This window comes from Coccinella septempunctata, chromosome 2 (assembly GCF_907165205.1).
Source record: "Coccinella septempunctata chromosome 2, icCocSept1.1, whole genome shotgun sequence".
Lineage (NCBI taxonomy): Eukaryota > Metazoa > Arthropoda > Insecta > Coleoptera > Coccinellidae > Coccinella > Coccinella septempunctata.
The window spans coordinates 37,341,409-37,362,436 of record NC_058190.1 but is presented as its reverse complement, the minus strand read 5'-3'; the positions used below and the strand labels follow the sequence as shown (position 1 = coordinate 37,362,436).

General features: G+C 34.9%; 2 protein-coding genes across 7 annotated transcripts in view; one reads left to right on the top strand and one right to left on the bottom strand.

Annotated features, from left to right (window-relative positions):
- Window positions 1–61: 61 nt before the first annotated feature.
- LOC123308502 (RNA-binding protein Nova-1) overlaps window positions 62–21,028 on the bottom strand; it is a 156,179-nt gene continuing 135,212 nt past the window's right edge. For all 6 annotated transcript variants that reach the window (XM_044891167.1, XM_044891168.1, XM_044891173.1 and 3 more), the window contains 5 exons: window positions 17,711–18,007; window positions 10,752–11,053; window positions 8,802–9,033; window positions 6,459–6,695; window positions 62–4,230 (listed from right to left, as the gene is read on the bottom strand). In XM_044891167.1, coding sequence (XP_044747102.1) covers window positions 3,998–4,230; window positions 6,459–6,695; window positions 8,802–9,033; window positions 10,752–11,053; window positions 17,711–18,007 — 1,301 coding nt within the window. In that variant the 3' untranslated portion in view covers window positions 62–3,997. The remainder of the gene's footprint in view (window positions 4,231–6,458; window positions 6,696–8,801; window positions 9,034–10,751; window positions 11,054–17,710; window positions 18,008–21,028) is intronic.
- LOC123308500 (tetratricopeptide repeat protein 30A) overlaps window positions 6,733–21,028 on the top strand; it is a 165,411-nt gene continuing 151,115 nt past the window's right edge. Inside the window, exon 1 of the mRNA XM_044891163.1 lies at window positions 6,733–6,967. The gene's annotated coding sequence lies outside the window, so the exon portion shown is untranslated. The remainder of the gene's footprint in view (window positions 6,968–21,028) is intronic.

Here is a 21,028-nt window from a genome sequence, read left to right as displayed (position 1 = left end):
TAAGATTTCTTGATGATTCCTGCTTGTGATCTAAGATGAGGATTTCATGAATAATACGATATATGGCACTATGGATTTTATTAAGTTATAATGTGTTGACAATGCTGTGGACTAATCTTATCTAATAACGTGAACAACAAACAATGTGAAGGGCGAATTTTTGGACATTACAGTAGATCATGTAACTTCCACGAATCAAAATTTCCTTTACTGTTTTGAAAAATAACCCGTTTCACCATGTTCCTTAAAATTGTTTTTAATTAGTAACCACTATAAACAATCTTAACCTAACTATCCATATTTTAGTGTTGTTACAACTCTTAACAAAAAAAAAGAAAAATATCAGAGCAAGAAGTACAATCCCTGATGCTTTGATAAGCTGAAGTTATCACAAAAAATATTAATACAACATAGAGTTGTCATTATATTTGATCACCCAATCATTGTCTACTGTATCTAACATCCTTCAATTTAAAAAATGAAGAAAGTTAGTATGTCACATGTCTGTTTTTTCAATCTTGTTGATATCAGTATTGAATTTTTCCTAGATGTAAATCTAAGAGTCGACCCTTATTTTTGTCCACATAAACATCTTATACTCCAGATGATAAAAGAGAAAGAAATATGTTCATTTCATGACTATACTGAAAAAACAGAGTGTGTACTGCAAATTATAATCCCTGAAACCGGTACGAAAATAAAGTTCAGAAAAAATGTGCAATATCCAGTAATAACCATTAGGCACACATTTAATTTCCCATAAGGTACCAATAGTCTAATTTATATATAATATTCAATAACTATGTCAAATTTGGATATATCTACCTAGTGGTAATGTTTGAAATGAAATGATTATGAAGAATAAAAAATAGGAATAGTCATTAATGTTTTCCAAGGGTAGTGATACAAATTTAGGCCATTTTGAATAAACCATAGTCTTTTCTATGGTGAAAATATTCAATAGTAATGAAGAAAACATTAACAAAAATCCTCTGAATAAAATAAACCCTTCAAACCTATACCAAATGATCATGGGAAAAATGATTGGTAATGAACTATTTAACAAATCTTTACATCTAAAATATTCAAAAATCTTAATATACAATAATATACATAAATTTGCACGAACATTTCAAATAGTTTTTTCTATATCAATCATGCCTACAGAAAACATTGGAGTCGTCTGTTAGTTGGCTTGAAGACTGTATAAGTACCCAGGATGACCATTAGCCACCTAAGTGCTACTTTATCGCACACCCCAATACCCAAATCCATTTATGAGCAAATCTCAAAATAAAGTTGTTGTTCAGAGAAATTATGTCTTAAAAAAGAATCCTTTTATCCATCTCTTTTTATGAAAAATAGGCATATGTTCATATAGAAAAAAACATTGATAATGACTCGTGGCCATTAAACACAATGTGACAAGACAAACACACTACAGCTCTTACATAACATTCTTTTCGACAAAACATAACATTTTCCATCTCATCTCGATGTAATTTATATACCCTCAAAGATATGATCACACTCCAATTTTGCAATATTTCAACTTGATCTTTTTCTGCTTCGAATGAAATTTTTATCATAATTTACTTCAATAGAAATTGAGTATTGACTATACTCCTTGATTTTGGTTAATTTTCATGTCTTGGCATTATGTGAAATGGCATCTGATAATAATGAGACTGAATTTATGAATATCGAAATGATTTTTTAAAGCATGATCACCCCTCATGTCATAAAGTGCACAGGAATTGCGAAAAATTTCAAAGTCAGAATATTCTACAGTAACCAAATCCACCGTCACATAACCCGACTTTATGACAATTGATGGCCTTACTGACGTGACGTGATGAGTATCACAGCAACAGTATGTTGTATAGAACAGGTTATATCAAAGAATGAGGCATTTTTATCCCGTTAAAGCAAAAGACCAATAAACTGACATATAACATCCTTACATCCTAAACCGTCAACATGAGTAGAATTGTTTTTATAAGTAGATTGTTTAAAAAAGCACAACTTTGAATTGAAACAACCTCCTCAGCCCGCCACATCGAGAGAACAAATTATAAAACTACTGTATCTCTAATTTTCTATTTTCAGTATGGATTTCAATTAGCATCATGGACGACATAATTGCCTCTTTTTTAGTTGATTATGAACTATAAATTTTCATTAATTAGTTACTCAGTCCCGGAGTTTTTTTCACATTCAACCATAAAATTGAATATTTTAGAATATCAAAACCTATAAATTTAAAGCGATGCTTTGGGGCAGAGGCTTAACCATTATTACTATTGTTCAACTACTTTAAATCACGTTACATTTAGACAATGAGACTATGCAGTGTTTCGGCATTTCAATAAGTAAACCATGCCGTCAACAATCGATTGAATTGATATGATTCCTAATTTTATTCAATTTAGTATAACTATAAGATATGGAATGACACGTTAGCATTATTTAAAATCTATGACCTGCATAGTATAACAAAAAAATATACATATATTAATTAGTAACTTGGTAAAGTAAGCTCCCAGAACCGTGGACTATTTTCAGCTATTCTCTGATGAGGGTATATCTATTTGAGGAATATTTTTTCCATATAATTCAAACTGAATAATATGAAAGATCGCATGTTGAAATTGAATTTCAACAATTGAGAACATATATTCTGAACCAACTTTACTCATTAAGGAAAGATGCCATATTATGCTATAGTTTATTCTAGTGATTGTTGATTCCAATTAAATGTTCATTATTGTCTGTGAATTGATATCATTTGGAAAACAGTATTCTGGGATTCAAGATGGAATAGTCGATTTGTCAACGGCTTCAGTTTAAAATTGTTTAGAAAGTGTCCAAACATTAACAATATAACAACATGCGATAACAACAATATACATACATAATTTCAGTTATATTTTCCATATTTATATAATATATTTTCATATATATATATATTTACTCATTCAATATAATTCTATAAGCTTTGAATTTGGATGAATCAATGTGATGGCTAATTTATGACTATTTACAATGTCATGCCATCAACAGATGAGTGAAATGAAGCGATCACCGTTTATAATTTCCCTGATTTGAAAAGTTGCAATGATGAACACCTATCATGGGTAACTTCAGTTCTTGCCGTTTAAAGCATATATTCGTAAAGATGTGATAGGTCATCATAAACGGGATACAATGTGATTATCGGCATTGCGATGGGTAATATCACTATATTTTGGATGATTCGTGTGTTTTGGCCAGCCAAGCGATAATTGAGGTTCAAATACAGGTACAAATTTTGGAAATATAATCTTCTGCTTAACATTACCTATCACAAAGTACCTCCTCAGTTAACAACAAACATCCTTCCCTCCAAGATATAAAATTATACTTAGCAATGATCACTTTTAATAAAATTCAAAAAACATGACATATACACATATGACATGATACAATGTGAATAAACCAATAAAAATTTCATTAGTAACTTCAAACAATAAATTTTATAATAAATTGGTACATCAACAGAGTTATAAAATTGAATAATCATAAACTACAAATTTTTTCATAACATTTATCGACATTTCGAACATAAATTTTTAACAAGTTTCATTTAGAAGAAACACAAAAATTGAATTGCAAAGCACACAAAAATTTAAGTGAACCGAATACAAGATTTCAAATTGAATCAGTTCAACAGTTTCGGAATACATGTTATCGTGACTGCTTTCTATTTGCTTACGTGACTTGAATTTTTGGTATAATTGGACTTGAAACTATGTGAAGGGTGTAAATGAGGTGAATTGGAATCTTTCCATTAGTACAATCGAAGTATAATATACAGCTTTGAAAAAGAATTCAAACATTGTATGTTTGGAAAAATTCTAAGCCACCCGATACCTATCAAGATAAAAAGTAATTACAAGCCCTGCTGCGTGTACCTTTCTCATTGAATGAACAATTTCGTCGAAGTGAACTGATGATATCACTGCATGGCCAGAGGGTTGATGCCCAACCCTCCATTGTTTCTTGCGCGTTTCATCTCCTCTTCAGAGATACGTTGCTCGATAAGATAGGTAGCTGTGTGTATCGCGTGTGGATTTCCGGTGATGGTAACCATACGGTTTCGAGTACCTGGGGCGAAGACGCCCTTTTTCGATATCTGTATATTAGCACCGCTCATCTGTTGAATTTCTATCAGGGACCTACCTCCTGGACCTGGAATCAATACCTGCTGTCAGAGAAGAACTGGGGAAGTGGCCTAAAATTCCCACATAAAATGGACACGTTCTAAATGTCTCAACTATTGAAATCGCTGTCTACTTGGCTTCACTCATACAATTCGGTAGTAACACAGGCACAACTTTTTCACAAGTGAAAATAAATGAAAACAAAAAATTCAAATCTTTTCCTAGAGTGACGGGGGAATATTTATGTATTATTCATATTTATCAATTATTTTTGGGAAATTCATGTGAATACTAGAGCATATTTAGGCACACTCAATAAATGTTTAACAGTAGTTTTTTTGTGCAACAGATGAATACTGCTATTTATTTCAGATCCAGATAGGTCGACTTAATTTCCACAATTTTCATTCAACTACCCCTTCACCAAATATTTCAATCATTTTCATTCATAAATATTTCACAAATTCTCATCTTTTAAGCTTCAACTTTTGGGTAAATATCTGTAATATTTTGAACTAGTGCACTGAATAATGCATATTTTCAAGATTAGTTCCCCGACCTGTATAACTGTTTAATTGCGGATACATGTCTCCTTGACCATTGATGTCTGCCAGAATCAGAAACTTATTGAATGATTAACAACATATTAAATGGATCTGTGTTAATAGCATCTTTTTTGAAATTATTGAGTACTCACTGAATAGTGTCAACTCTTTTATGCTCATTCTAATAGTTAGTCATTTGTAACATGTCCACACCTAATCACTTTGCTTTCGGTTAGTGTTGTTCCGAACAAAATTTAATTTAAAGAATTCTGGAATATTATAGTTATTATAAGTTCACAAGATATTGCATAAAAAAAATGAATTTGCAAATTCAAACGGTGCATTTTAACAGACTGTACAATAAAGTGTTCAGTGCAAAATTGTGAAAAATCGGCCCTAAAGGACTATATAGGATGTCCGCCTGGCAACCATCTATGTAAAAACAATAATTTCTGTTTGCTTTAGTTAAGGATATATCAAATCAAGCGGATGAGAGTCAAGTTTCCAAGACTGCTCAGCTGCAAATACAAATTTTTCAGTAAATATGGGTATTATATCCCCCTCCCTTTTAGTGTAAGGCAGTTTAGTTCGTTTATTATAAAGCTTTTTTAGTGGCAAGGAATAAACACACACACAGCAAATAGTTCAGTTACAATTATTAAAACATCAAAGCCAATATAGGTTACAATATATCAGTGTAAGAAAACAGATTATATCCCTTTCCTGTATTTTAATAGTCACAAATATCGCTTGACTTCAGGGCGAAATGAAGGTGGGGAGAAAATGACAGGAGTTTTTGATATGTAACATCTCCAAAAGTACTTTCTCAAACATTTGGACAGTCGATTTACTCTTCCGCTGTCTGAATATTTGAAAAAGGAATGGAATTGAGTGATTTTTATGAGAAATACATCCAAAAAATAAAACTTCATCCATCATGGGCAAAAATATTAGTTGAACATGTTCCATGCAATATTCGCGAAGCAGATAATGCATCAGCTGACCATGCATGTAACAATGTAATTGGCAGATTATAAAATACAACAGAGTATGTCAACATCAAGTAAGAGTAAGCAAATCATTAATAGATATAAATCAGAATTGGAATGTACATAGGAGCAATAATCAATTCTCAGATTATAAGAATTTGGAGGACTTGGAGTTTGGAATTGACAGTTTTTTAAAGTTGCCATGTACACCATAACATGTAAGGCCAGTTGAGAAATGTTCTATTTGAGATTTTAATCATATTCTTTATAATCAATTGTACAAAAACTATCTTGAGTTTAACTGCATGAGAATTTCTCAGCTCGATAGTAGTTGGATACTTGACAACAATATGATTAAAAAAGTATAACCAATCAGTCACATAAATAATAATGAATGAGTTATGATACCAATATCTTAATCACAGCCTCTGTGCATCCAAAACTGATGTTCAAGAAACAACTTCAGATTAAAAGGTAACACTTGATATGATAAACCCATCACTAGAAATAAATGAATCAAAAGCAGAAATAATATAAAACTAAACAAAACACAAACAAATATTAACATTCACAACTCAATCAGTTAGTTTTTTCATACTGTTGAAGTTACGAATTTAAATTTTCATTTTGATCTGTTGCTCAAACTGCCTTGAGCTCTAATCACCATGGTTGGTAATATTGATAGGGATTGCTGTAATCCTGTATGGAAAAGTATGGATTACCTAGAATTGCACCAACGATAACTTCGGGAATTTCAACGTTTTTGGTGTCTTTTGGACCGCTGAGTTCAGCGGGGGTAGGACTTTTGCTGAGAACTGTCATCTGTTGGCCGGTGCCGAGGCCGAAGCTATTATTGTTGAGAGATATGGGGGCCGTGGCAGCAGACGCTTGATGTCGGAAAGGATCAAAGGCTGCATCATAGCGCTCCAAGCTTTGTCGGTTCGATGGTGTAGTCGCTCCTAGAATTTCATCAAAAGAAAATTATAAATTTGCCTTTATTGAGTGTCGTCATTCAGCGGTGTATTTTCAGTAATGAAAAAAAGAGAGCTGCGATATCCTCGCGAGGTAAACAACAAAGAATCAAGGACACACTAAAATTAGGAAGATTATGTTTGCCTGAAGTGAATGTTAAGTGCTAAAGTGCGCCGCATTGTTTTCATAAAAGCCTGTCACATTTTGTTGTCCATTATTCTGTTGGCCAACTGCACGAGATACTGGCCAACTATACTAGGTGAGTCAGAAAAGTAATCAGACTAAAGAAGAATGATCACGCCCTATCAGGGAGGCAATGAAAAATGAATACAATAATAAGAATTAATTCAGATGCATACCACCCGCCGATATGAATATCAACAAGTGTTACAATCTGAATTGAACTAGCCAATTTGCCATCGTCAGGACAACTAAAAGGAGAAGAAGAGCAAATGCTGACCATGGTTTTGGTCTCATTCGACCTCGTCAGCGCAACAAATCTCCTTTTCGTTTCATACTGGATTGCGCTGGAGTAGTACACTACTCAGAAGCAACTACCAGTATTTAATTAGGGTCCATCAATTCCAAACGTTTTTCCATTGGAGAAGGAGCTATGTTGCTGTGACGGGGTCAAATGAGACCGAAACCATGATCAGCATCTGCTCTTCTTCGGTGGAACGTTCTCTATTTAGTTGTCCTGACGATGGCAAATTGGCTGGTTCAATTCAGATCGTAACACTTGTCGATATTCATATCGGCGGGTGGTATACACATGAATTAATTCTTATTATTAGTAATCACTCTATTTTCTTCTTGAAATACTCTTCCCTTCAAATTAGTTCGTCAAGGAATTTAAATACGCGGTTAAATTTTAGTAGTTCCAAAGACATTGTGGACGAGTGAAAGTCGGTACATCGCCAAAATAGGTAGCACTATGATATTCTGCATATCATTAAAATCCTGTGTACCAAATTTAATGATTTTCATATGACCGGATTCTGAGATAAAAAAAAAGAATTTTTTAGGTGTGCATGAAACTCAGGGGGCTGTAACTCCGAAAGAGGGTATTTTGGCTCAAAAATCAGCGACCAACGACCAAATTTTGTTGCATTTATTTAGGGACAACCTTATAAGTGACTACACATAAGTGAAGAAGACTTGTTGGTGAGGCTTTTATCTCTGTTATCTTGCATTATGCGTGGATATGTATGGAGCTAGGTTTACATTTGCTCTGCTGAAACTGAGATCTGAATGGTGAACAGATTTTATGATCAAATTCTTGTTATTATTTCTTTGCATTCAATATCTGTTGTTTGAAAAAAGACGCATAGCTTTCTTTCAAAGGAATATAATATAGTAGGGGAGCCAACGGGGATTTAGTTGAGCTCTGTGGAGACCTATTGGATTGTGATGATTGAATGAAGAAAATGAACAGAAAAAAGTTATATAAAGGAGGTCAAAAATAAAAAAAAATTTCCAATCGACCAGCATGTCAGATTTTGATACCGTTTATATATGTCTGCTATGCCATTGCAAGCCAAAGGAAAAAGTGCTTTGGACAAGAAATTTGTGTGGAGTGGAGTGTGGAATTATCCTCGTTGAAGCCGTCCCAGATATTGGATTTCATCAGATCTCTGGAACTGGAAGGCGAGCTGTAAAGGGCGCGATGAAAACAGCTCTAGGGGGCACAATCGACCTTAAGGTCGCAGTGAACTGTAACCCCTTCTCACTAACTCTATATATATGTCCCTCAGAGCCACTAAACAGATTAATCTATAGAATGTACTGTGTTCAAAAAGTTCATCCGAGAAATAGTGTATTACTTAGTGCAGAAGCAATTTCTACAAACTATTTCTTATTTTGACAACAAGAGCGAAATTCAAAATTTTCAAATATTGAGAACGAAAAAGTGATCATTTGGATAATTAATTATTCGCAGAAATTATGAGTAATCTGAATTTGTTAAGGTCGAGAAGAAATTTGGCAATTTTCCGCAATAACCTATCCTAATAATTTATTGACTGAATATCCGCCCCCTGTGTATGAAGGGTACTATACTTCTCTCCATATCCCGGTATAAGTTTATTGCTCACCTAAACAGTCGCCTAGAGCAGCTTGTCCTAGTGCGCCAAACATAGCACTCGTGTTGGTGACGGTAGCACCTGTTTGTTCCATTACGCCCAAATAGCTGGAAACTGGTAAAGCACCATGCGTCGTGCTCAAGCCTAAGCCCATTCCCAGTATTCCATATTTGGCAAGAACACTCAAGGCAGTCGCTATTTCGGCCACATGGGTTTCAGAATACCCGGTGCTTCTTAGCTGGACCTGAAAAGAAAAAAAGATAATTGGATGAAAAACATGTTAGCTATTCAATTTAGGGAATTTTAAGGGATAGTGGAGGAACACTGCATCAGATTTTATATGTCAATATAGCAGAAATATCACCTAATAATTTCTGAGCAGATACCTCTACGTTTCTTATTATTGTGTGACTATATTCATCTATAAATTACTGGTTACTCCAAACGTCGTCAGGTGTACATACTCGAGCGTGTCAGATTAAGATACTGATGTATATGCCCTACGTGTTTCTGATAATGAACTTATTTTAATCTGACAGTTTGCGTGGTGGGACTGGCCGTAAGGAAGAGTAAAAAAAGGGTGTCAGATTTTTAGAGCATATTAATTGGACCCAAAGGAAGCTACTTTTCGAGAGACTGACAATTCGGACGCAAGGTTACAGCGGTTGAAAATGCAAAAAAAAGTCGTTATTAGTACATAATCGAGCGTGTCAGATTTTCTTACAGATGGTTAATCTCGGTGTTGCAGACGTGTGACCCATTAATCTGACATTAATCAGGGGGGTTTTCTTAATCTGACATTTTTGAAAAATATCTCCCTTCCTGTACCTCTAATCGTTTCTGTATTCATTATGGAAGTTGTAGATAATAAAATTCTATACAACTTTTGTCTGAAGCAATTTTTCATACCCTTAACTGTTTTCGAGTTAGATGGTGATAACTGAGGAGCTCAACTACACATGCGAAAGGCCAAGGTCAATTTAGAAACCCAGTCTAATGTACATTCAACGGCATATATCTCGAAAACCATCAAACGTGGAAAAAATTGCTTCGGACAAAATATGTAGAAAATGTTATGCTCTACAACATTTATAATACATGCGAAAACAATTTGAAGCCCAGAAGAGGAGATAATTGAAAAAAAACTGATTTTCTGATCAAGGTATCTCCACTGATATTAATCTGACACGCTCGAGTAAATCCCGAATTTCCTTCTTGGGCTCCCCAACTATAATATGAATCCTCTAAATTTTCAGAAAGCTATCGCGAATTGATTGAATTTTGGAGGTCATGTTAAAGAGGCTCTATAGCCGTTGGAATGCACTTTGGGACTTAAGTTGATATGAAGTTTTCTTCATATTTTGACCTCTACATCAACCCCTGAAATACATGAACGTTAAAACTTGACACCTTGTATTCATTTCATCTCGCGAAGTAAGCAAAGATTTGGAAGGCTCTTTAAGATTTTGATTTTCTTTTTGAATATATGCATGAAAATAAATGCCTCGTGTCCTTGTGAAAATCTTCACCCTTCATTTGGTTTTGACTACATGAGGGCCCCTTGTCGAAAACTCATACAGGGCCCCTCTAGAGGAAGCTATGCCACTGCTAAGATTGGGAAGACCTCTGAAATGATGTTAAATGATTGAAATAAAAAAAAAGAACGATTTCAAGCAAATTAGAAATTTCCATGCAAATTTGCGAATGGTTTGCTTGAGTCCGCCTTGAAATAGGCCTGACATTGTGGCTGTGTTCTGGCACCTGCCCTTTCATATTATGTCCGCAGTAGTCAATAATGACGTCAGAATGAAATAATCTCAAAACCGTAGATGATGGAAACCTAAACAACATTCACAAACAGATGTAATCTTGTCTCCATCATTTCAACATGTCTTCCGGACCCTAAACTTACGTCAAGGACGCAACCCTTCGAAATAAAAACAGAAAGAAGAATCATTTTACCTTGATGTGATCCAACAACTGGGCGGTGAGACTGCCAACCCCCTGCCCGGGTTGTCCCAAATTGAGGCTCATATTCAGACCGCCATTCAGCATAATCGTCGAGCTTATGTTACTGTTGAGACTAGTGGTTGAAGCGTTGAATCCATTTCCATTATTAGCGAACGGTGAACCCGTCGGGTTGAAATTAGCTACCGGTCCATTCACGTCCGCGTAAGACACGTTAAGGCATGTTCCGCTCTGTGGATCCTCCACGATCTTACTGATTATCATCAGACATGCTTCCTTGTTCTGCTCCTTGTCACCTGAAAAAGAATGGACATTTGTTATCTGTTTTAGTTTTAGGGATAATAATAATGGATGTAGCTGAGGGTTTCATAAATTTCAACAAAATGCATGGGTGTAGACAGGTAAGGGACAAGGTGACCACGCCCCCTTTGTTGATGTTGGGTAGTAAATCCTTAGAAATGCTCTCCAAGAGTTGCAATGCGAGCACAATTCAGATCCTGGTGAGGCCTGGAACTAGGAAGTTCGTTGTCCAAGAACGTAATTTTTCATCGATTTCAATTGTTTCTACGCCAATTCATAGATGAATTTCTTGGAATTGAAATAAATTCAAGAAAAAATGTTTATAGCTTATTTATACAAAGCGAACAAAAATCATGTATTCGAAGTCCAATTTCTTAACACCCTGTGGAACATTCCGGGAAATTTGTACCAAAAAGAAAAACATAATTGGCATTTTTTAATATTTCGTATGTCCACCTCTAGCGTAAATAACTGAACGCAGAGACATCTAATTGATAAGACGAATAATAAGAATAATAAGATCTTGTGGACTGCGTCATATTCAGATTGAAACGCAAAACGCAGCTTGTCAAGTGTTTGGGGTAGTATAGGAGACGACGAATGTTTCTTTGAATTTCATCACAGAGATTTTCAATCGTATTCAGATCTGGGCTGAATGCAGGCCATTCTTATCGTTGGATATCATCAACCTCATCCAAATACAGGGTGAGGCTTTTTTTTTTAGACAGAAGGTAGAACTGATCAAAATAAGTCGTTTAACCAAAAAACTGTCTATATAAAATATTCACAAGATGGCCGAGATACAACCCCTAGAAGTTCGACAAATTTTCATGGAATTTCAAGTACGGGACTGTGGAAGGTGACTCCGGTATCGCAAAAAAGAAACGAAACATAAACATATGGCTGGACAATGAATGGTTCAGTACCAAGTTCATCGGATTAGATGCATCAGATCACTTTTGAGAGAATCATAAATGTTGTATCGTGCAATTTAGGGTAAAAAAAATGTAGAAAATCGAGGCAGTTTCTTGAAAGTGCTTATGTTAGTTATGTTGAAAAAGTGCTATGATGTTTCCCTATTTCAACCCACTTTTCGACGATTGTTGGAATGTTCGAACAAGAAGATTGTGATGCCCATTGTGAAAAAATTCGTGAATGATTTGGACGGATTTTATTGGTGAGATTTTGAAGTATTATTCTATTTTTAACACTTGTGTCCTAAGTCTCTTCTGTCAGTTGGTATCGAAATGAGTCATTTCATAAAATCGTGTAAGTCACTAAAAAATAATGAGAACAATTCGGCAAACCAAGTTTCTATTTTCATTACCTCGTAAATATCGAATGAGCCAATATCCTAAACGAAACCACATGGTCGAATTAGGAGATAAGTTTTTTCCCACTGCTTTGCGATAATTCAGCTAACAAACGGTCTAGGGTCGTATTAGGATCTATTTCAGTAATCATTTTCAATTTTTTTTCAACTTTGTCATTTTGGAAGTTTTGTATAGGTGATTTTTAGTGAAACGCTTCATTTTGACCAGTTCTACTGTAGAAAAAAAGCCTCACCTTCAAATACACCTGTATTGGTTGACAATATTTGCTACACGCGGTCTTGCATTGTCGTGCATAAAAATGAAGTAATCCAACAAATGGGACATAGGGAACAACAGCTTCCTGAAGAACGTCTTGTATGTAACGTTGAGCATTTAGAGCTCTGTTCTCAATAAATAATAATTCGGTACTTGATGTACCGGCCCATTCCATAACAATACCAGAAAACAGAACCTCCTTGATATGAGACTCGTTCAGATAGAGTGCAGTCGGCAAACCTCTCTCTGTTTTTATTTGAATAAATGTATCTTCAAAATAAATCAAGATATCAAAGTGGAAAAATAACTGAAACATGGCGAAAAGCATGGTCTTCGAAATACACTGAAGATAATCTCTACAAATTTCCCGAATTGTTTCACAGGATGTTAAGAAACTGGACCCTGTGTGAATAAGCTAACACAATTTCTGGAAAACTTTTCTGAAGTTTGTTTTAATACCAAAGAATTTATCTACAATTTGGAGTAGAAACACTTCGAATCGATGAAAAATCACGGAAGTTCTTGGACAACGGTTTTTGTCGGTGAGTGTAGATTTGACCGCAGACTTGCTCGCCGTTGGAGATCATATTTCCTCCGAATTGTGGTCACCTCATAAGCGCATCATACGCATTTATGCAGAGAGTGTGGGAGTAAATATCTAATTTATGAGGGAAATCCGAGTAAATCAGAGGCTGCAGTGCGTAACTGTGCTTTCCAACCAAGGGTCGAACGGAATAATTAAAGTTCCGGCACTATGATGCCTTTGTGGTAGAACGGATCGGAAAAGCTGCAAACGGTCTCATTAAAACCTGGCATTACGAAAACACAGTTTGCATAATGGAAGAGGGAGACGGTTTATTGAAGCGGAGTTAAATAGAAGACGGTTTCGGTGTGATAGGTACACTGTTTGATTAATTAACTGATGATCAATTGACAGATACTAATTGGTTCCGAGGTTTGTAGTTGTTGTAATGAAAAGTTATGAGGGTAAAACGATATTTTGCTTTCGAAGTATCAAATAGTGCTTTTCGCACAAATCCTGTGTGTGTAGTCGATTGAGGGAGTGAAACTGGTTCAAAATGGGGACAAATGGAGAATGCGATGCCATAAATTATTTCCCATTCCGGTATTTGTTGTACTGAGAATTCCCGATATTGTGGGTTCCAGGTATCTGCAGCATTTGCATTGAATTTCATCATCATGTAAAGTAAATTGTATTAAGTCACATGGAAAACAGTACACCCAGTATTAACGAACATTCATGAATGAAATTAAACATTCAACTATAGGTTTCACAGTTTTAATTAATATATCCTTGACAGGCATGTCTAGAGTTTCATATAAAATACATAAGGTCAAACAAGTGACAAATACACTAAATTTTAATATATCAGTTATATTCCATCACTCAATGATGTAGTTTGTTAAAGAATTAGACAAAATGATATTGATGTTATATGTACAGTATAGGCAAAATTCCTTGTCTACTGAGGGGATCTAGAGAACTCGAGCTCCTCTTCAGAGAAACAAAGAATGGTGAAAACCATTGCTTCCTCGACTCTTCGTTTTGGAGTTATTAGCAAAAAATTAGATTTTGACGATTTCAAAAAGTTCCTTCTCAGGCACTCTTATACAAAGGATATACGATAAACTATTTTTTCCAATTCAAAAATAACATATTCAATGAAAGTTTGCATTTAAAAAAACGAAAGTTCGCTCAATGATTCCAAATCTAGCTCTTATAGTTCTGGAGGTGCCCTCAGTAGACAACGAATTTTGCCCACAATGAACAAATAAAAAAAAATTATGAAGATCGGCTGAATAGTTTACAGTTGAGTGGGTTTATACAGGGTGATTCATAACACCTGGGACATAGGCTAAGGGCAGATTGTTTGGACCAAAATATGGCGATAGGACCAAATATACCTCAATAAAATATTGCTGTGGAAAAAGATAGAGGGCGTTGAAGTTGAATTTTTTTTTCGTTTTTTGCTAATAATTTCACTGTATATTTTTTCATCCGTTTTTGAGAAAAACACAATTGAACAGTTCAGAGCATCGGAAGGGGGTTTGAAGTAACGATTTATTTATTTTATTCATTTATTTCGACGATAAAGCATAATTAAAAACAATATAAAATAAAAAGAATAAACTCAAATTAAATGTTGCCTCCTCCAACTTCTATGCCTTTTCTAATTCTTTCAATAAAGGACTTTCGAACTTCGAAGAAAATATTATTCTGTCCCCTTATAAAAAATTCAACTTTCACACCAATATTTTATTGAGGTATATTTGGTCATATCGTCATATTTTGGTCCAAACAATCTGCCCTTAGCCTATGTCCCAATAGTTATGAATCACCCTGTATACTGTTCCGTTTTCGATTATCTATACGAGGATATGTTGAAAAATTCTTCGCCTACTATAGAGCCAAACAAAAAAATTTATTAAATATTACAAAATATTTTATTACTAAACATATTCTCCTCTTGATTGGATACATTTATTACAGCGAACCTGCAAAGTCTCTAGACCTTTCAAAAAAAAATGTTTCTTCTTGCTCTTCAAACCAGACCTCCATAGCTATTATTACCTCCTCGTTCGAAGAAAATTTACGACCTTTTAAACTTTTTTTCAGTTGAGGAAGGAGATGATAGTCGGATGTTCAAGTAATTCAAACCCTAAATCACAAATTTTTTGCATGGCAACATGAGATTTGTGTGCAGGGGCGTTGTCCTGCAAAAACAAAACACCTTTGGATAGCTTTCCGCGTCTTTTCTCTTTAATTGGGTACTTGAGGATGGCTCGATATTCCAATTTTTCGATTTTCACAATTTCGGTGGACATCTTTCTTTTAAATTATTGCGAAACTCTGGTTTACTTCTTTGACCTCAAACTTCACACTGACACTTCTAATGAGTTATTGTTCGTTGCTATGGTAACGCAATATTTTTTTGTTTGCATGGAACTGGTCTAGGCTAACTAGATATCAATACATCCTCGTATTAATATGTTGATATAGTTTATAATTTAAATAAAAATCATTACACTTGCGCTTACGCCATTTTGTAAAGTCTGCCTAATTATATCAGAAAATAGTACAACTAAATATAGAAACACAAGTATCTTTTTTGATTATCCTCATTGTGCCAGAATGGTAAAATTAATTATTGGGTTCAAATTTAAATCAAAAACTCCCTATCAAAATTGATCAGCTACCTTTGAGTGATGGGATTCTTTAGTTTTATTCGTCAGATTCAGAGCTGATATAAGGTCTATAACCTTCCTATTTACTCTGACTCGAATAGAATTTTTCACAAAAGACTAGCAATTCCCCAGATAGGAGCAGCGTTCACATATACAACTTCACCGATTTACTTCAATACAGATGAAGCCAGGAAACCAGGTTCACAACGAGGTTCACAATAAATATTTTTCTTTTTTTCTTCCACGGCATAGCCCCAACCATCGAAAGTATGGTATTTTCGAATGCATTTTCTGGGTGAATCAATGTTCATGGTTACTACAATTTTCCATCAAAAATTATCATACTGAGCGTGGCAATAACATTCGTGACTGGCGCATACGCCACATTGCAACCGGCAATTAAACTATAATTGAACTTCTCAAGTTATCGTTGGAACGAGTTGAAAGAAATTCCATTTATTGGGTCGGTTGATAGCTTTCAAACACGAAAGGTTTCATCAATATTGAATTGGTGAGGAAGTTTCTACCTCCACCAAGTTTTATTGTCATTATTGTTTCAAATACTGCAAGCTTCAAAAGAGGCAAATTTTCCATTGAAGATGATGACCAATCGGGAAGGCCAGATTCTGTGCCAGTCCCCGAAAATATCGATGCAGAATTGGGCTAAAACGGATATCTGAAGCAACGAATATTTCATATAAACGGACATGAGAAAAATTGCTGCAAAATGGATCCACAAATGTTTGAATGTTGACCAAAAGCGTGCAAGGGTAAAAGCATCGCGTTCGATCTGTGCTCGATTTGAAAACGATGTAGACTTCTTAAACCGAATTGTTACTATGAATGAGACTTGGGTATATTTCTACGATCCAGAAACAAAGCCACAATCGATGGAATGGCGACACTCTGATTCTCCAAGACCTAAGAGGTTTCGTATCCAAAAACCTGCTGGAAAAGTTCTTGCTTTAGTTTTTTGGGATTGCCATGGAGTAATCATGATTGATTTTTTGGATAAGGGTAGAACAATAACTGCAGATTACTATTCGACATTACTGACCACTCGTGATTTAGGGTCTGAATTACTAGAACACCACCCTTTTTCACCAGATTGAGCTCCATTCGACTATCATCTCTTTCCTCAACTGAAAAAAAGTTTAAAAGGTGGTAAAATTTATTCCAACGAGGAGGTAATAAAAGCTGTGGAGGTTTGGTTTGCAGAGCAAGAAGAAACATTTTTTTTTTAAAGGTCTAGAGACTTTGCAGGTTTGCTGTAATAAATGTATCCAATTAAGAGGAGAATATGTTGAGTAATAAAGTATTTTGACATTGAAATTTTCTTTGGTTCTATAGTAGGCTGAAAATTTTTCAATATATCATCGTAATAGGTCTATAGATCAATGTTTATTCACAAAAGCAACCTGAATTCCGCAACACAAAATCTCAACTGATGGGATATTACCAACTTAAATTCGATTTTTCATAGCCACCCGAGATGTCGATCATTCTTGAATGGACTATACTCACATCGAATATGGTCGACACAGTTTTATAAAGCGTCTATTTCAACATATCAAGGCTACGATTAAAAATATTAGAATGAGCAGATTTCAATTCAAAAGAGCTCTTACTGATACTTCTTTTTTGCAGCGGAGTTCATAAATGGTTGTAGCAACGTTGTTTTCGACATTAAAGACATTTCAAGTGTACCAACCTTACAAAAACTTAAGAAGATTTTTCAATGGCCAACCGACTGCTTTTATAAAAGTGTATAAACCAACCAGTCGTTATGTGTTACAATTTATTTCATTTTTCAATATCCCAATTCCACATCAAGAATGGTGAAAAACGCCTACTCACCTATCACAGTAATGCATCGTTCTTGTAAGCTGACGTCCTTCGACTTTTGGGAAATCTGTACGTACGAACCACTGGTCTCCTTTATCTGTTTTATGAAGTTTCCTCCTTTACCGATAATCATGCCCGCCGTCGAATTTGGTACTAGAATTTTCATTTGTCTATCCCTATCCGTCTTCGTATCGCCCTCCACCATCGCTTTCACTTCGGGTTTTTCGCGAATCTTGTCCATTATGAAGTCGTTCACAGCCATTATGGCATCCACTGTACCCGTGATGAGACACACTCGTTCTGTAGTGCCTAGAAGAAAAATACGAAACATTAGAAAAAAATCAAAACAATTAATCAACTTTATGACCCGTAAAAAACATCAACCGTTGGGATACCGGTAGATTCGGATGACTTGGGACAGTCCTGTAACTTGGGACAATTACCCCCCTTGCAGATTTATTTGTTTCCTACCATTTATGAGTGAAGGGACCAACTTATAAGATTGTGTAGCGTCTTTCCGGTTAGTTTAACAATTAATTCCTGTTGAGTTTGCCGTGACCAGAGCGTTTGAATTGACAGGAAAAATTAACGAATTTAGGAGAGTAAAAGCGCGTTTTTTTGACCCTTATACTTTCTAGTGTCCTGTACATGTGTTTCACTTTGTGCATGTGTAATTTTTTTTTCTGGGTACGTGGGAAATTGGGATATTAGATATGTCATGAAACAAGGTTGTTTACAGATCAAACGGCAACACGGATCTCATTCATTTATTTTGTTGTTTCATAGGGTGACTTGGGACAATGCCGAATAGATACAGGCGGAGTATTGGCAGCAGGAAATATGCCGATTTTTCGCAGGAGATTATTATTTACGTTATTTCCACAAAGAAATGACAGAAATCAAAGGTCCCTTGTTTTGTTTAGTTTTTTTTACATTTGAGTTGCAATATATTTACTTTCGCTGTAATAGGGGTTCATCTTTTAATTTCCATACCGAATTTCAACTATATAATCACAAATTCAAATTTTTCAAAACTATACACCGTCCCAAGTCACCTATTTCAATTGAGAGTTGAGAAATTAATAGCTTTTAACTTGTGTCCCAAACCTCCCAAATCGGTGGGTGACTTGGGACAAGTATAGTATATTTTATTTTTTTCAAAATTTATATCCGAATTCTTAAGCATGGTATATATCCTAATCAATAGTCTGAGTCATTGAGCATATTCGAACCTCTTTTTCAGATAAAAATAGGTCACCGTTTTGAAAATATGACAAGTTGAATTCAACAATCGTCCTAAGTCACCCGAATCTACGGTATACAGAGTTGGCAAAATTCATTGTCTACTGAAGGGTTCTCTAGAACTACAGCAGCTAGAAGAAAACGGATAACATATCCTCGAGCTCTTTTACTGGACTAGTACAGATCTTAAAACAGAATCGGCCTATCATTTATGGATTTTGAGTTACGAGCAAAAATTGAGAAATTGCCATATTCAATAATGCTAAATTACTAGCTTGTTTCGACTCATATTCGAAAATGATTATTACATTCTACAGGCATTTTTTATGAGTAATTCGAATATGATTCAAATTTTTCGATACAGCCATTTTCAAGATATGATTTCTAATTTTTACAATATTGAAGTTCTTTTATCTTGTTGCAAATTTTCTGCTGATTTAAAAAATGTATCATATGTTACTATTCATACTGGTATTTCATGGGAAAAAATATGAAATTTTTCCTGCTTTCCGTTTCACTATTGAATAAAGCCATAGTTAGAGATAGGTGTTACCATAGCTACTTTTAAATATGCATTTATTCTTCGTGGCCTCAATACTCTTTGAGATATGACGTCATAAAATTTTTCTTCAAATGGAATTAACAATTTTTCATGACTAATCTTGCAGAGATTTTACAGAGATTCTTACAAAGATTTCAATTTATAATTTCATTTCATGAAACTTCATCTTGAAAAAAAGTTTTGATGTGAAATAAGTTAAGGGTTGCTAATTTCACCCTTGTATAATGTAACAGGAATATTGAAAAAACAGCTGTGGTTAGACCTCTGCGAGTGCACGAAAATAACAGAATTTTAAGTTTCTGTGTATACTGGAATTTTAGAAAAAAAAAATTAAAACTGAATTTTAGTCACCAACCTTTAGGGGTGATATTTCGGAAAGGGGTGGGCTGAGGAAATTTTGTTATAGGAAAGACTCATCTTAAATTCATAGGAGCAATCAACACCCTGTATAATATACGTTGTGTCTCCTTAAAAAAAAAACTCAAAAACTAGTTAGGCCAAGTTGATGGGTCATTTTCATTGACAATATGATAGTGTGTATAGAACTTTGTGTCAGGTTATGGGAGACCTTGAAGATCACATTCATTCCAGATATTTGAAAAGATGAAAACTTTTCCAATATGGAATGCATCGATAGTGGATAATCTATTTACATACTAGAACCACAGCTCTTTCAAACACCTCCACATGAAAATTCTCGTTATTTCTTCATTTTCCAAGCATGTTCTCAAAAATATGCGGAATGAAAGTGATCTTCAAAGTATCTCATAACATGACAAAACAAAGAAGCATCATTATCATATTACCAATAAAAATACCCTGCCAACTTGAGCGAACTAGTTTTTGAGTTTTTTTTTGGAAGAACAATTTTTAGAGACACTACGTATATTATAGTTCTTAATCAAAAAAAATATGGGACTGGAATATGTAAAACAAGTGACGGACTGAAAAAACCTTCGACTACACCTCTGCACTCTACATGAAAACGTGTCTATAGAATGTTACATTTGTTTTTCGATGTCACTGAAACGAAATAGTGGCAATTCAAAAAGCCGAAAAATGAGTTTTCGATTATAAAGTTATAAGTGAAAACAAAAGAAGATGATACTGTTTTGGACACCCCTTGAATTTTTGTGCGACTATTCATTTACACCCTGTATAGATGAGATATAAGAACTTGCCATTTTGTGAAAAGAAGAGATGTGAACACAGCTGCCATTTGAAAAAAAAAAACAAATGGGATCCTCCCAGAAAAAAACCCTTATATTATATTATATTAGCGACCGTCAATATTTTTATTTTCCCGAGCACCAGAAATTGGGTAACGATTATAGAAAAAGGGATACCGATCTGTTCCCAACAGATATGGGACCGATAGATTTCCGAAACAGCTCCCAGTTGTCGAACACATAGACGCAAACATGGTAACGGTAATTCGCTGGGGTAAATTCCACGTCCATTATACAACGATAATCCTAGGGCATTACTTCGCTGAAAGGGCACCCTTTGTTCCATCATCAGCTGCG